General features: G+C 46.6%; 1 protein-coding gene across 1 annotated transcript in view; it reads left to right on the top strand.

The window, feature by feature from the left end:
• cplane1 (ciliogenesis and planar polarity effector 1) overlaps positions 1–16,883 on the top strand; it is a 196,667-nt gene that overhangs the window by 59,951 nt on the left and 119,833 nt on the right. The window contains exons 13-18 of the mRNA XM_048594260.1: positions 400–573; positions 817–1,045; positions 6,814–6,968; positions 7,536–7,753; positions 9,153–9,317; positions 15,670–15,808. Coding sequence (XP_048450217.1) covers positions 400–573; positions 817–1,045; positions 6,814–6,968; positions 7,536–7,753; positions 9,153–9,317; positions 15,670–15,808 — 1,080 coding nt within the window. The remainder of the gene's footprint in view (positions 1–399; positions 574–816; positions 1,046–6,813; positions 6,969–7,535; positions 7,754–9,152; positions 9,318–15,669; positions 15,809–16,883) is intronic.

Below are 16,883 nucleotides of genomic sequence, written 5' to 3'. Positions count from 1 at the left end.
GGTCAGTGTGTGTGCTGTCAGTGTGTTACAGTGCGGGTCAGTGTGTGCTGTCAGTGTGTTACAGTGCGGGTCAGTGTGTGCATCGTCAGTGTGTTACAGTGTGGGTCAGTGTACGTGATATCAGTGTGTTACAGTGCGGGTCAGTGTGCGCACTGTCAGTGTGTTACAGTGTGTTACAGTGCGGGTCAGTGTGCGCACTGTCAGTGTGTGCCAGTGCGGGTCAGTGTGTGCGATGTCATTGTGTTACAGTGTGGGTCAGTGTTTGTGGTATCATTACGTTACGGGTCAGTGTGTGCTGTGGGACATCACAGTTTTGCAGTGAGGGTGTGCGTTAATTTCATGTGTGGGGTTTTGTTCTCCCTTTCTCTCCGTTTCTGAATTTGGTGTCTTTCTGTACAGGGACGTTTGGGCTGGCACCGAATGGCTTAATGGTGCTTGACGTTGGGCTGGATGCAGCTCTGGCTGTGATTCAATCCCTTGCCCGATTCATGGCTCTGTATTTCAGTAACCAGCCCGTGTTTGTGCTGCCACCTCACCATGTTGACACCCTGCCACCTCATCACTACAAAGCAGGTGCGAGTGTTTTCTGACATTCCTCAGCAAGATGGCCAAATTGCGCTCAACTGACAGTCGGTGTATTTGCAAGGGCAGGCTCTACTTTCAGTATTTGTGCTCCCCGTAAGCTGGTGCCAAGAGTGGCAAGTGGCACCAGAGGAAAGTAGTGTCTGGACAGGGGACTGTTACAGTGCTGCCTGTGTGGTGGTACACTCAGCCTGGGTCTGTTCTGTAACTGTTTCCGATTGTGTTTTTCACCAGGTTGCCTTTCCCGAGTGGTCTTTCTTCAGCAGTGCCGTGTCTCACTTGCAGTACGAGAACAGCACCTGTCCTCCACCTGGAGCGTGAAGTACACAGTCGAACTGATGCTGCTCAGCAGGCTGTTTCCAGAAGCTGTCTGGTTTGCCTTGAGTCTTGGGGACTGGAAGAGTTCTGTGGTTCTGGGTCAAGCTTTCAGTCTGCACTGCCAAAACCTCCCTGAGCCTAGCAGGTACAAGCCCGGTCGAATGCTCGCTCTGACGTCTGGGCCTCATATATGTAAAAACCCACCCTGTGCAATCTCTCAACAGCCTTAAAAAGCTGATCTGGCTTCTCTTACATTATTTGAGAAATGGTCAGCGAATTGAAGGAAAAGCAGGGACTGAGCACTTACCCGCTGCATTACTTGCAACAGTGTTTTGAAATAATAGAGTATTTTATTAGATAAAAACTGAAAGAACTGCAGATGCTTTAAATTAGAACCAAAAACAGAAATTGCTAGAAAAGCTCAGCAGGTCTGGCAGCATTTGTGCAGAGAAATCAAAGTTGCCGTTTTGGGTCGCGTGACCCTTCTTCAGAACTGATGTGACTCGGAAAATGTTGGTTTTCACACAGAAGATAGGGTGGGGTGTAGTGGGTGAGGAGTAAACGATAGGTGGGGATATAGCCCAGAGAGAAAGAAGAACAGTTGGACAGACAAAAGAGTACATAACGATCTGAGATAACAAGGTGTAGAGCTGGATGAACACAGCAGGCCAAGCAGCATCAGAGGAGCAGGAAAGCTGACGTTTCGGGCCTAGACCCTTCTTCAGAAGTGGGGGAAGGGAAGGGGATTCTGAAATAAATAGGGAGAGAGGGGGAGGCGGAAAGAAGATGGATAAAGGAGAAGATAGGTGGAGAGGAGACAGACAGGTCAAAGAGGTGAGGGTGGAGCCAGTAAAGGTGAGTGTAGGTGGGGAGTTAGGGAGGGGATAGGTCAGTCCAGGGAGGACGGACAGGTCAAGGGGGTGGGATGAGGCTCGTAGGTAGGAGATGGCGGGGTCAAGGTGGGAGGAGGGGATAGGTGGGAGGAAGGACAGATTAGGGAGGCGGGGACAAGCTGGACTGGTTTTGGGATGCGGTAGGGGGAGGGGAGATTTTGAAGCTTGTGAAGTCCACATTGATACCATTGGGCTGCAGGGTTCCCAAGCGAAATATGAGCTGCTGTTCCTGCAACCTTCGGGTGGCATTGTTGTGGCACTGCAGGAGGCCCAGGATGGACATGTCATTCTAAGGAACGGGAGGGGGAGTTGAAATGGGTCGCAACTGGGAGGTGCAGTTGTTTGTTGCGAACCGAGTGTAGGTGTTCCGCAAAGCGGTCCCCAAGCCTCCGCTTGGTTTCCCCGACGTAGAGGAGGCCACATCTGGAACAGCGGATACAGTATACCACATTAGCAGATGTGCAGGTGAACATCTGTTTGATGTGGAAGGTCTTCTTGGGGCCTGGGATGGGAGTGAGGGGGGAGGTGTAGGGGCAGGTGTAGCACTTCTGCGGTTGCAGGGAAAAGTGCCGGGGGTGGTGGGGCTGGAGGGGAGTGTGGAGCGGACAAGGGAGTCACGGAGAGTGTGGTCTCTCCGGAAAGCAGATAAGGATGGGGAAGGAAAAATGTCTTTGGTGGTGGGGTCGGATTGCAGATGGCGGAAGTGTCGGAGGATGATGCGTTGGATCCGGAGATTGGTGGGGTGGTACGTGAGGACGAGGGGGATCCTGTTTTGGTTGTTATTGCGGGGAAGGGGTGTGAGGGATGAGTTACGGGAAATGCGGGAGACACGGTCGAGGGCCACTGAGAGGGGGGGCAGTTGTGGTCCTTGAAAAACGAGGACATCTGAGATGTTCCGGAGTGCAATGCCTCATCCTGGAAACAGATGCGGCGGAGGCGAAGGAATTGGGAATAGGGAGATGGCATTTTTGCAGGAAGGTGGGTGGGAGGAGGTGTATTCTAGGTAGCTGTGGGAGTTGGTAGGATTGAAATGGATATCGGTTTCCAGGTGGTTGCCAGAGATGAAAACAGAGAGGTCCAGGAAGGAGAGAGAGGTATCAGAGATGGTCCAGGTGAACTTAAGGTTGGGTTGGAAGGTGTTGGTGAAGTGGATGAACTGTTCGAGCTCCTCGTGGGAGCATGAGGTGGCGCCGATATAGTCTTCGATGTAACAGAGGAAGAGGTGGGGTTTAGGGCCAGTGTAGGTACGGAAGAGGGATTGTTCCACGTAACCTACAAAGAGGCAGGCATAGCTTGGGCCCATGTGGGTACCCGTGGTCACCCCCTTTGTCTGTAGGAAGTGGGAGGAATTGAAAGAGAAGTTGTTAAGGGTGAGGACAAGTTCAGCTACATAAAGATCTGGCTAGGAGAGTGAGTAGTTGATAATGGGGACTGTTAGTGGCTGACAATGGGTTGTGTGTAATAGCAGACTGTGTGATAACAAGGTCTGGTGTGTCTGGGGGTTGAGTAAGGTCATGGGAGAGCTCAAGCCCTCAAGTTGTTGAACTTGATGTTGAATCCGGAGGCTTTCTCGGGGAAACGAAGTGTTCATAGATCATAGAATCCCTGCAGTGTGGAAACAGGCCCTTCAGCCCAACAAGTCCACACTGACCCTTGGAGCATCGCACCCAGACCCATTCCCCTATAACCCACCTAAGCTATTCATCCCTGAACACAACAGGCAATTTAGCCTGGCCAGTCCACCTTGCCTGCACATCTTTGGACTGTGGGAGGAAACCGGAGCACCCGGAGGAAACCCATGCAGACACGGGGAGAATGTGCAAACTCCACACAGACAGTCGCCTGAGGGTGGAATTGAACCCGGGTCCCTGGCGCTGTGAGGCAGCAGTGCTAACCACTGAGCCACTGTGCTGCCCTTGTGAGGTGTTGTTTCTCCAGCTTGCGCTGAGCTTCACTGGAGAACTGCAGCGAGCCTGAGACAGAGATGTTGACCAAGGAACACGGTGGTGTATGAAAGTGGCAGGCAACTGGAAGCCGAGTGTCTTTTTTGTGGACAGAACATAGGTGTTCTGCAAAGTGGTCACCCAGTCTATGCTTCGATTCGCCAATGTAGAAGAGACCATATTGTGACCAGCGAATGCAGTAGACTAGATTGTGTGAAGTGCAGGTAAAGCACTGCTTCAACTGGAACGCGATCTTACTAGGATAATAGGTTGGCACAACCTCGAGGGCCAAAGGGCCTGTTCTGTGCTGTACTGTTCTATGTTCGATGTATGCTTGTGCAGAAAATAGAGATGAGGTCCTGCAAATGAAGTTAGGTAGGAAGTTGAAAAGCATGACCTCTAAAGTTATAATCTCGGATTACTTCCTATGCCACATGCCAGTGAGGCTAGGAAAAGGAAGATAGTACAGTTAAATACGTGGCTAAAGAGCTGGTGTAGGAGCGAGGGCTTCAGACATATGGATCATTGGGATGTCTTCTGGGGCAGGAGCGACCTGGACAAGAAGGATGGGTTGCACATAAACTGGAGGAGCTTCAATATCCTGGCTATTGCCCCTCAGGAGGATTTAAACCAGTGTGGTAGGGGAGGTAAGAACCAGAGCAGTAGGTCAGCAGTAAAATGACCAAGGAGTCAGAGACTAAGGCCAGTAAGGCTAAGAGGAAGAACAGACAGGAAGGAATCACTGAATACAGCTGGACTGGTGGTCTGAGGCATATTTGTTTTAATGTGAGGAGTATGACAAGTAAGGCAGGTGATATTAGTACTTGGATTAATACATGTAACTATGATGTAGTTATTACAGTGACTTAGTTGAGAGAAGGACAAGAAGGTCAAGAGGCAGCTTAACATTCCAAGATTTAGACGTTTCAGCGAGATAGAGAGAGATGTCAAAGGGGTCAGGAGCTGCATTACTGATCAGGGACAATATCACAGCTGTACTGAGAGCGGACACCTCTGGAGCGTTCATCCACCAAAGCTTATTGGTAGAGCTTAGGAATAGGAAGGCAGTCACTTTGATGGGGTTAATCTATAGGTCTCCCAACAGCCAGTGGGAGATACAGGAACAGATATGTGGACAGATTATGGAAAACTGTAAAAACAAACAGGGTTGTTGTGGTGGGTGATTTTAACTTCCCTTATATTGACTGGGACTCACTTAGTGCCAGGGGCTTGGATGGGGGTGGGAGGTACTTTGTTAGCCCCATGCAGGACTGTTTCTTTGAAACAATAGGTATGGTGTTCACCTAGGGAAGGGGCCAGACTATACCTGGTATTGGGGAATGAGCCTAGCCAAGTGATTGAAGTTTCAATGGAGGAGCATTTTGGGAACAGGGCAGTTTGGCAAATTGGATTCAAAACTAGCTGTGTCGGAGAGAGCAGAAAGTGATGGTTGAAGGGTGTCCTTGAGACTGAAAGCCTATTTCCAATAGCATACTGCAGGGTTCGGTACTGGGTTTCTTGCTGTTTGTAGTGCACATTAATTATCTAGGCATGAAGTTCTGCAGGTGATGATCTGGTGGTATACGTGGCCAGAAGGAAAGCCTTTGACTGTAGGGCAATACAGGGCTGGACAGTGGCAAAAAGAATTTAATCCTGAAAAGTGTGAGGTGATGCATTTTAGGAGGACTGACAAGGCAAGCGAGTACATGTTGAATGGTAGGACTGCAGGAAGTACTGATGACCTGAAGGGGCTTGTGCAGTAGGACAGATGGATAAGTTGGTTATGAAGGTATATGGGCTACTTGTCTTTGTTAGCGGAGGCACTAAATATAAGAGCACAAGAGATAATGATTGAACTGTATATAATGTTAGTTCGGCCACAGCTGGGGTACTGTGTGCAGTTGTGGTCATAAAGGAAAGTGTGATTACACTGGAGAGGGTGCCGAGGAGATTCATCGGGATGTTGCCTGGGCTTGAGGTTTCAGCGATAAAGGGATAATCTATAGACTGGAGATAACAAGGTGTAGAGCTGGATGAACACAGCAGGCCAAGCAGCATCATAGGAGCAGGAAAGCTGACGTTTCGGGCCTAGACCCTTCATCAGAAAATCCTGCTCCTGTGATGCTGCTTGGCCTGCTGTGTTCATCCAGCTCTGCACCTTGTTATCTCGGATTTTCCAGCATCTGCAGTTCCTACTATCATCGATAGACTGGAGTTGATTTCCCTAGAGCACAGAAGGCTGAGGGGGCCCAGACTGAGGGGTACAAAGTTATGAGGAGCATATGGTCGATGGGGGAGAAATCGTTCCCCTTCATGGAGTGGTTAATAACCGGGGGCATGGTTTTATGGTAAAGAGATTTAGAGGAGACTGCAGGAAATGTTTTTACACCCAGTGGGTGGTGGTGAGTATCTGGAACTAACTGCTTAAAAGGTGTTCGAGGCAGGAATCCAAGACATTTAGGAAGTATTTAGATGAACACTTGAAATGCAATAGCATACAAGGCTATGGGCCACTGGGAAAAGACTTGATGACTGGCATGGACATGATGGGCCAAAGGGTTTCTTCTTTCTGTTCTGTAAAATCTTTATGACTATTTAATAAGAACTGCTATTTATTATAAACAAATAAGTTCTAGTCACAGGTAAACAAAACTGTGAACAATCAACATAATAACTCTACTAGTTGAAACTCTACCCCCCCCACCCGCCTTACTTGAAAGCCCCTACACACATACAGGCACACACAGACCATTTGCAGGTTATGGTTGAAGGAAGGTTACTAGGGAAAAACAGTTCAATAATACCAGTCCAAAGGGTTCGATGAGATGTCTGTTTTGCATCCCAAGACCTTCTGTTCTCTGATCTTCTTTGAGGATTCATCCACAGGAGACAGGGTGATTAGCACACTAATTATAATCAGCTGCAATCATCTTTGAGCTGCTGGTTAAAGGCAACCGTGTACAGCAAATGAAAGCAAATACAGCAAATGTACAGAAAGTATGAGGTTTCAAGTGTGTGTGTGTGGACAGTAGATGTGGAATCCGTTTTGTTTGAGTTTGGATTTTATGGTGTTTCAGAAGGAACTGGACAATACTGCATTTACCAGCACAACTGCAGCCCTCACAGATCTTCCGGGATAAGTTGCAGACACTATTGGGCTGCCCAGACAACAGGATGGTGTCTTTGGATAGCTGCACGATGGCACCCGGAAGAGACTCTAAACAATCGACAGGTGAATTGACAACAGAATCGGCTACCTGAAACTGAGGGACAGGTTCAATAGTACAGAGAGCAGGAACTACTTGGACTTTGGAATAGAATATGTTCTCTTTAGCAGATTAAATGGGTGGGTAGAGTCAGTGATGGGGGGAGAGCGTACACGGGGCTGTGGGAGGGGATTTAAATGGGTGAGTAGAGACAGTGATGGGGGGGAAGAGTGTACATGGGGCTTTGGGAGGGGGATTAAATGGGTGGGTAGGATTAGTGATGGGGGGAAGAGTGTACATGGGGCTTTGGGAGGGGGAATAAATGGGTGGGTTGAGTCAGTGATGAGGGGAGAATACAAGGCTCCTTAGCACTGTAGTGAAAGGCGTAGTCTATCCCTCAGAGTGCATTTGTGTTCTCTGCAGAGTCTGACGGGTGCTGCTTTTCTTGGGTCACTCTGAACAGTGACTGAGACCCTGTCTCTGATCTTGGGAGAATATGGTCAGTATGGTGTATGATCCCATCCATGATGGATTGCCAGTGCAACAGGCCATGAAATTTGCTGTTTTCCAATTTCTGTCCCTCTGTTTTGCAGATTCCATTGAAGAAGGGGGTGCAGATGTGTTGTTTCTCTCAGTACAGGAGATTCTGAAAGCAGCGGTGATGGTGAATGCAGATGTGCTGACAGAGACCTTTCAACTTTTGATGCAGACAGCAAAGGAGCATGGGAGCAGCCTGCCTGGGTTGGTTCCTGATGGCCTGTACCTCCCTGCACCTCCATTATATTGTCCTCAGCCTGCTATTGACACAGAGGTGAGCATGGTGAGCAGTGAACACAGTGACACTGAGGGCCACAAGCTCTGACTTACTGAGTTTCTGTTTAAGCTCCACACTGTGTGGTTGCTGCCAATGCTACTTGTTCCTGCACTGCCGACACTGGAACCTCGGGCTGTGGTGTTCTTGGATTGGATGTGTGTGCCACTGGCACAGCCAGTATTTGATGCCCATAATTTCGTGCAATTGAGTTGAGTGTCTCGTTCGGCCAAAACAGAGGGCAGTTAAAACAGTGAACCACATTGTTGTGGGTCTGAATTCACGGGTAGGCAAGATGGGGAAGGATAGCAGATTCCTTCCCTAATGGACATAAATGAACCCGATGGGTTTTTATGGCAATGTTACGTGATCACCTGCAATGGCACAGTCTCAGAGTGAAGCAATGAGTCTTTAGAACTGAAATGTAGAGGAATTTCTTCAGCCGGAGGGTGATGGATCTTTGGAACTTATTGCCGCAGAGGGCTGTGGATGCCAAATCACTGAGTGCATTTAAGACAGAGATAGGCTCTTGATTAGTAAGAAATCAAAGGTTATGGGGAAAAGGCAGGAGAATGGGGTTGAGAAGCATATCAGGCATGATCGGATGGTGAAGCAGACTCACTGGGCCGAATGGTCTAATCCTGCTCCTATACGTTATGACCTTATTAACTAGCTTTCTCATTTCCAGGAACAAAAACAAAGTTGCTGGAGAAGCTCAGCAGTTCTGGAAGCATCTGTGAAGGAAAAATCAGAGTTAACGTTTCGGGTCTGGTGATCCTTCCTTTGTTTTTTCCTTCACAGATGCTGCCAGACCTGCTGAGCTACTCCAGCAACTTCTGTTTTTGTTCCTGATTTACAGCATCCGCAGTTCTTTCAGTTTTCATTTCCAGATTTGAATTAATTTAAATTTGAACCATGTTCCCTAGGCATTAGCTTTGGTCTTAGAATATCCAGTGCAGTGATATAACCAACTGTAACCCCCTCCCCTGTAGTGAGTGTTGGTGAGGACCATTACAGTCAATATGAACATGAGATTCCAGGGAATGCATCCTGATGGGGGCTTGTGTAACTATTAATGATTTGCAGTATTGTAGTATAGGTGTGACAGTGGTTATGCTCCTTAAAAATCACTTGGATTCCACCAAGTTGAGGCCGTCAGAGCCGGCACAGTAACAGGGAGTTTCTGGAAGTCAGGAGATATTGGAACAAATGAATTACAAAGACCAAGGGTTTGGGGTCTAATAGTGGCAGATTGCAGCGAGGACAATGAGGAATCAGACTGTATGTCATGTACAAGAATCTACTATGTATGCTATGCGGTCTTGCTAATATTCAGTTTCTTATTTAGATTAACGTTTATGCAGTTACGGAATTAATTGTCAATCCCTTCCATCTTCAGAACATTGCACAGGATTCTGGATTATATGCAGAGAAAGCTGCTCGGCACAAATTGTCAGACATCATCCAGCGGCACCTGCTGCTATTCAGGGCTGCTCGCTGCTCACTCCCAGCAGCACACTGGTACATCAACAAACTCCGGCATGCTCAAAAGGTCATGAATAAGGTAAATCTAATTGGACAGAGACACTTCCAACAAGAAACGAGCAGTTCCTGCCTCATCTGTGTCTCCCTCAGACCTTTTATAGGAGGAAATGGTCAGCGGACTAATTGGATACAAAATTGGCTTGAGGTAGGAGACAGAGGGTGGTGGTGCAATGTTGTTTTTCAGACCGGAGGCCTGTGACTAGTGGTCTGTACAGGGATCAGTGCTGAGTCCACTGTTGTTTGTCATTTATATGAATGATTTGGATGAGAATAATGGAGGCATGGTTAGTGAGTTTGCAGATAACACCAAAATTGGTAGTATAGTGGACAGTGAAGAAGGTTATCTAAGATTATAAAGTGATCTTGATCAATTGGATCAACGGGCTGAGGAGTGGTAAATGGAGTTTAATTTAGATAAATTTGAGGTATTGCATTTTGGTAAAACAAACGAGGATAGACTTATACAATTAATGGTAGGGCCGTGGGTAGTGTTGTAGAACAGAGATGCAAGGGTTCAGGTACTAAGTTCTTTGAAATTTGTGTCACATATAGACAAGGTAGTTAAGAAGGCGCGTAGCATGCTTGCCTTCATTGCTGAGACCTTTGAGTATAGGAGCCGGGATGTCATGTTAATATTTTACAGGACATAGCTGTGGCTGTTCTAGAGTACTGTGTGCCGTTTTGGACACCTTATTAAAGGAAGGATATTATTAAACTGGAGAGAGTTCAAAAACAATTTATCAGGATGTTGCTAGGAATGGAAGGTTTGAACTATAAAAACGGACTGGAAGGACTGGGATAACACAGTGTGGAGCTGAAAGAACACAGCAGGCCCCAGGCAGCATCAGAGGAGCAGGAAAGTTGACGTTTCAGTTCAGGACCCTTCTTCAGAAAATTTTCTGAAGAAGGGTGCCGACCTGAAATGTCAACTTTCCTGCTCCTCTGATGCTGCCTGGTCTGCTGTGTTCCTCCAGCTCCACACTGTGCACTCTCTGACTCCAGCATCTGCATGTCTTACTATCTGGAAGGACTTGGACTTTTTTCACTGGAGCGTAGGAGGTTGAGGGGTGACCTTATAGAGGTTTGTAAAATCATGAGGGGCATAGATAAGGTGAATAGCAAAGGTCTCTTCCCTGGGGTGAGGGAGTTCAAAACTCGGGCACATATTTTTAAGGTCAGAGGAGAAAAATTTAAAAAGGTCATGAGGGGCAACTTTTTTTACACGGAGATTGGTTAGTGTGTGGAATGAACTGCCAGAGGAAATGGTGGATGCAGGTACAGTTACAACATTTAAAGGACATCTTAGATAAGTATATGAATAGGAAATGTTTGGAGGGAAATGGGCCAAATACAGGCAAGAGAGACTAGTTTAGTTTGGGATTATGGTTGGCATGGAGTGATCGGACCGAAGGGTCTGTTTCTGTGCTATATGACTCTGACTGTATGACTACAAAACTGTACCTTCCAGACACCCCTCCCCACTCCCATCAATCCTGTTCCCCTTGACATCTCCTTCCACTTGACTACCCTCTTTCCTTTGAAACCACTGCCTCCTCCACCGCCTCCCCCACCCGCACCAAGCTATAGAACCATTGAAATGATACATCACAGAAGGGGGCCATTTGGCCCGTCTTGTCCATACTGACTCAAAGACACCCAGATGTCTATTTTAATCCCATCTTCCTGCACATAGCTCTATGGCTTGAACTCCTCTGCCACTTTCTTGCCCACTTCACCAACCCATCTATATCATTGGAGCTTACAGCTATCCTCTACATTCTTCACTACATGGCCAATTTTTGTGTCATCTTCAAATTTCTTAGTTGTGCCCCCCACATTTCAGTCCAAATAATTAATGTGTAAAACAAACAGTGGGTGTCGGGATGTCTCAACACTGAGCACTGCGGAACACCACCTGAAACTGCTTTCTATTTACAAGGGCAGCGATTGACCATTACCCTTTGTTTCCTGTTACTAAAGCCAGCTTTGGATCCAATTTCACACATTTCCCTGTATCCAATGGGCTTTTATTTTTTTGACAAATGTGTCATGTGGAACCTTGTCAAATGCTTATAAAATCCATGTAGACAAAATCCACTGCACTGCCCTCATTGATCCTTCTTGTCATTTCCTCAAATAATTCAATCAAATTTGTAAAGCATGGCCTTTCCTTAACAAAGCCATGCTGACTGTCCCAGAGTAGCCCATGCCTATCTATGTGACAGTTTATCTGATCTCAGGATTGATCCTAACAATTCGTCCACCACTAAAGTAAGACTAATTGGCTTATAATTGTTTGTTATTTCCTTTGTATGCTTTTTAAACAACGGGAACCACATTTGCATTCCTCCAGCCCTCTGGCACCTCATCTGTGTCTAGTGAAGATTGGAAATAATCCATAATAATCCTCAGAGCATCTGCTATTCCCTCCCTGACATCCTTCAACATCCTAGGGAACAAACCAACTGGCCCTGGCAACTTATCCACTTTCAAGGATTCCAACTCTTCTAACACATACTCTCTTGTTAGGATTATTTTGTCTAATATTTTACGTGCTCCTCTTGGATGACTATATCTACATTATCTCTTTCCTTTGTGAATACGGAGACAAAATTTCATTTCAAATTCTTTCCATATTTTCCGCATCTTCACTCAGGTTCCCTTCTTCATCTCTGATTCCTTAATTATCCTTTTGTTCTTTCTATACTAGTAAAACATCTTTGGGTTTTCCTTTATCATGCTTGCTAATAGATTTTCATGCCCTCTCTTTGATTTCCTTATTTCTTTTTTTTTAAACTTGATCCTTGTACTTTCTATACTCCTCTAGACTTTCTGCTGTGTTGAGTATTTTGTGACTATCACAGGAGTTCTTCTTCTGTTTAATCTTCTACTGTATTTTTCTAGACAACCAGGGGGGTCTAGATTTGGCAGTATCATTCTTATTTTTGGAGGGGACATGTCTGCTTTGTGCCTTAAGGATCTCACATTTTGGTGCCTCCCACTGGTCAAACACTGATTTATCTTTTAGCAGTCCACCTCAGCCGCGTCACTGCAATTTTGTAAAATTTCCCATACCCCAGTTAAAAAAAAAACTTTTACTCCTGATTTAATGCTGTCCTTTTCTATAATAATACTAAATCTAACCAAATAGAATCATAGAATCCTTACAGTGTGGAAGCAGGCCATTTAGCCCATTGAGTCTACACCGACCCTCCGAAGAGCATCCCATCCAGACCCACCCCCTGCCCTATCCCTGTAACACTGCATTTCCCATGGCTAACCCACCTAACTTGCACATCCTTGGACACTACGGGCAATTTAGCATGGCCACTCCACCTAACCCGCACATCTTTGGACTGTGGGAGAAATCTAGAGCACCCAGAGAAAACCCATGCAGACACGAGGAGAATGTACAACTCTACACAGACAGTCACCCGAGGCTGGAATTAAACCTGGGTCACTAGTGCTGTGAGGCAGCAGTGCTAACCACTGCGCCACTGTGCTGCTCCCAGAATTGTGGTTACTATCCCTGATATGGTCACCCACTGTCACTTCTCCCACTTGCCCATCTTCATTTCCCAAAACTAAATCCAGAAATGTGTCTCCTCTCATTGGGTTTGTCACATACTGTTTAAAAAGAAATCTTGGACATTTTACATGAATTTTTCACCCTCAATGCCCCTATGTTTGAAATCTAGTTGATATTGGGATAGTTAAAGTGTCCTACAATTATTGCCCTCTTATTCCTACAGGCAGAAATTTGTCTTCATGTGTTCTTCTATCTCCCTCTCACTATTTCAGTAGTGCAACTGCCCCCTTTTATTCCTAAGGTCAACACATAAAGCCTCATTCGTGAACCCATTTAGTGTACCATCCCCGCTCACAACTGTAATTGTTTCTATAAGTAGCATTGCTACGCCCAGTCCTTTTTTGTCACCCACTCTATCTTGCCCAGAAACTTTGTATCCAAGGATATTGAGCTGCCAATTCTGCTCCTCCTTAAGCCAGGTTTCCATTGTAGCAATGACATTATACTGCCATGTGTCTGTCTGTGCCACTAGTTCATCTGCCTTGTTTGTAATGTTTCTTAAATTGAAGTATAAACAGCTCAAACCCATCAATTTCTTTTGCTGAACGTTTTTAAATCCTCTTTTATTTTGTCAGAGGCGCTAACTGTATCATTAAATAATGTTTTCCTTCCCATTTCCTGATCTGAATCTGACCCATCTAAACCTACACTTCAGTTCCCATCTCCCTGCCTGATTAGTATAAAATCTCACCAATGGAACTAGCAAAAGACCCTTGCGAGGAGATTTGTCCCAGCTCTATCCAGGTACAACCTGTCAGGTTTGAACAGGCCCCATCTTCCCCACAAATGGTCCCAATGCATCAAGAATCTAAGCCCCTCCCTGGTACACCGTTCCTGCCGCCACACATTCATCTGATTGATCCTCTTATTCCTGCTCTCACTAGCATGTGGCACCGGGAGTAATCCTGAGATTACGACATTTGTCATCCTGCATTTTAATTTACACCCTAACTTCCTATATTCAGCTTTCAGGTCCTCATCCCTTATTTACCTATGTGCACTGTGACCACTAGCTGTTCACCCTCCCGCTCCAGAATGTCCTGCAGCCACTCCGTCACTCCCTGGCCCTGGCACAAAGGAGGCAACATGCCATCCTGGATTCACATCTGCAGCCACACAAGCGCCTGTCTGTACACTTACTGTTGAATCCCCTATCACTGTAGCCCTGCCACTCGTTTTCCTCCCCTTCTGGGCAGCAGAGCCACCCATTGGGCCATGAACTTGGCTTATTGCTGCTTTCCCCTGAGAGACCATTCCCCCCCAACAGTATCCAAAACAGTATATCTATTTGAGAGGGGGATGACCACAGGGGGCCCCTGCACTTCCTTTCTGAGCCTTTTACTTTGATGGTCATCCATTTCCTTCCTTCTGTGGTGTGCCCAGCTTGCTAAATGTGCTATCCCTGGCATTCCCATGTCGCGGATGCTGCACAGTGAGTCCATCTGCAGCTCCTAGCTCTAAAAAGCTGTGAGCCAGTAGCTGCAGCTGGACACTCTTCCTGCACACGTAGTCATCAGGGACATTGCAACCTTCCCTTATTCCCCACACTGCACAAGAGGAGCACACCATAGCCCTGAGGTCTCCTGTCGTGACCTCTCTCCAGATTAAGCTAGTTATCCCTTTAAGAGAATTTAATTAAACTAGGGACCTTTCTTCATTTCAAACACTTCTATTGTAATCAAAAAGCCCTATCTTTATTTAAGCTAATATATTACGCTTTAAAAACTGTAAGAAAATGCTCTGCAGCTATCATTTACCAATTAGCTGTTTCTGTTGGGGCTGTGTCACTTTCTGAACTGCCTAGACTGAGACTCAGCACCACATTAGTCTTTCAACTGCACCTACGTCCCGTATCACCTCAATCTCTGTTTTTACCCAACTCCAAAGCTCTCTCATTTAGCCAAGCAGCACTCACAGTGCCGTAAGAAGCACTGAGGTTGTCATCCTTTTATAGGCCCCAGAAACAAATCAGTCATTCGGTTAACCAGCTTCACTGGAGAGTGACTCAGTTGCCTGTTCCAGAAATGTGACTAAAACTACACCCAATCACTCAAGCCAGCTTTTAGTTACTAGATTGAAGAACTAATTTAGCTTGAAGGTTGGCCCTGAAATTAAGTTTAATTACCACTTGCCCCTTGCAATTTACCCCTCAAAACCCAATGTTTGCACCCGACTCCAAAGCACTGTCATTTGGCTAAGCAGCACTCTCAATGCAGTGAGCAGCACACCCTTCCTTCCTTTCGTATCTCTCGACTCTCCACCCTCACCTACCCAACTCCCCTTCTCACTGCCTCCATTTTATCCCCCTCCTGCCCAACCCAACTCTGAATCTGTTCCTGACAACCTATTCCACCATTCAGTTACTGTCAGTTTGATGGCATTTCTTACCATGCTGCCACTTTGTTGGGTCAGTGAGCCATATTCCTTGTGAGTGTTTCTCTTCTAGGGAGGGGCTAGTGCCCTATGTTAATTGGGTTCTTGATAAATAAGGGGATCAAGGGTTACGGGGAGAAGGTAGGAGAGTGGGGTTGAGAAAGATATCAGCCATGATCAAATGGCAGAGCAGGCTCGATGGGCTGAATGGCCTAATTCTGCTCCAATAACTTGTGGTCTTATGGGCTGTGGGGGTTTGGGTTGGCAGAGTTGCTGACTCAGCTTCATGGGACAGGAGGAGAGATTGAATGCCTCTGTGTTTGCGTTGCTGCACTGAGCTGTGGGAGTTTGGAGGTTGGTTTTTAACATTGTCAGTGATTCCTTAGCTGATCTATTTGTTTGCTGTTAGATCAGAGGGAAGGCTGGTATCCCTCCACTCTCTCCCTTCCCTGACTCATTGCTACATTATGGGAAAGCTCGGAGCAGCTTCTTCAGACCGGGAGCCGGGGGCGATGCTACTTCTAATGCAGTCTCCAGCAGAGTAATCAGTGAGTACATTACCGCCAACTGTCTCCTTGCTTTCCCTTATATTCTCCTCTCCTGACACCCTTGGTATGATGTGACATCCACAGGCAGCAACAACACTCCGCTGCTTGCCTGCTGAATGTCGACAGGATATTTAACCATGAGTGAAATGCAGCCTCGTCTGACGTGTCTTCCCCAGCAGCTCCAGCAGATATTACAAAGCCCTAGTATGGAGCAGGACCTCACACTGGCCCTTGCTCCAATTCCTAATACCACTGGGCTAAACTAACCTCCTCACTTTACCTTATACCACTGCTATTTGTCAATGACTAAATGTCTAATGCACTCTGGGGTAGAGAATTCCAAAGGTTCATAACCTTCTCAGGAAAAGATTACTCCTCATTTTGATCCTAAGTAGTCCCACTTTATTTTCAAATTATGTCCCCTGGTTCTAGATTACCCATCCAAGGAAGACTACAGAATAAAGACCGGACAATCTGGCTCAGGCTGCACTCTCCCTGAGAACCCATCGCCCTCACCAGTATTGAAAACTGAAAACAGATTAGCAAACTGATTAGACTCAGGACAGACAGGGTCTCCTGCACTGCACACGTTCTCCCCAACTGTCTGGCAGTCACCCATTCCCTCACTGCATGCATACTGCTAACCTGTGATGTGACCATCTGCCTGCACATGTTGTCTATGCAGTCCTCTGCCTGTGAATGTACAGTAGAGACTCTGGCCGTTGGTTGAGTTCCAAAACCCGAAGCTGAAGACAGTGACACATCCTGCTGAGGTTTTTGTCCAGAACTCATGCTGGGCCTGGGGTTTCCTACGTACTGCAACATTTACCCTCCACTCGGTTAAACTGGCTTGTTTATTACAATTAGAAGAAGTACAATAATTACCCATTACTCACCAATTAGCTTCCTCCGCTTTGCAGCCTGAGGCTGATGAAGATTGGAAAAGGAAATAAAAGACAAGAGCTTCCTTTTCCTCTTCACTGAGCTGCTTTACTACCGAACTCCCACTTCACACGCTAGGTCCTCTATATAGACAAGACAAGGCAGCACTAACAGAGGCAACAAGGTGCAGGGC

This window comes from Rhincodon typus, chromosome 3, assembly GCF_021869965.1.
Source record: "Rhincodon typus isolate 14 chromosome 3, sRhiTyp1.1, whole genome shotgun sequence".
Classification (NCBI taxonomy): domain Eukaryota; kingdom Metazoa; phylum Chordata; class Chondrichthyes; order Orectolobiformes; family Rhincodontidae; genus Rhincodon; species Rhincodon typus.
Note: the sequence above shows the minus strand (reverse complement) of the source record. Positions and strands in the feature narration are given on the sequence as shown.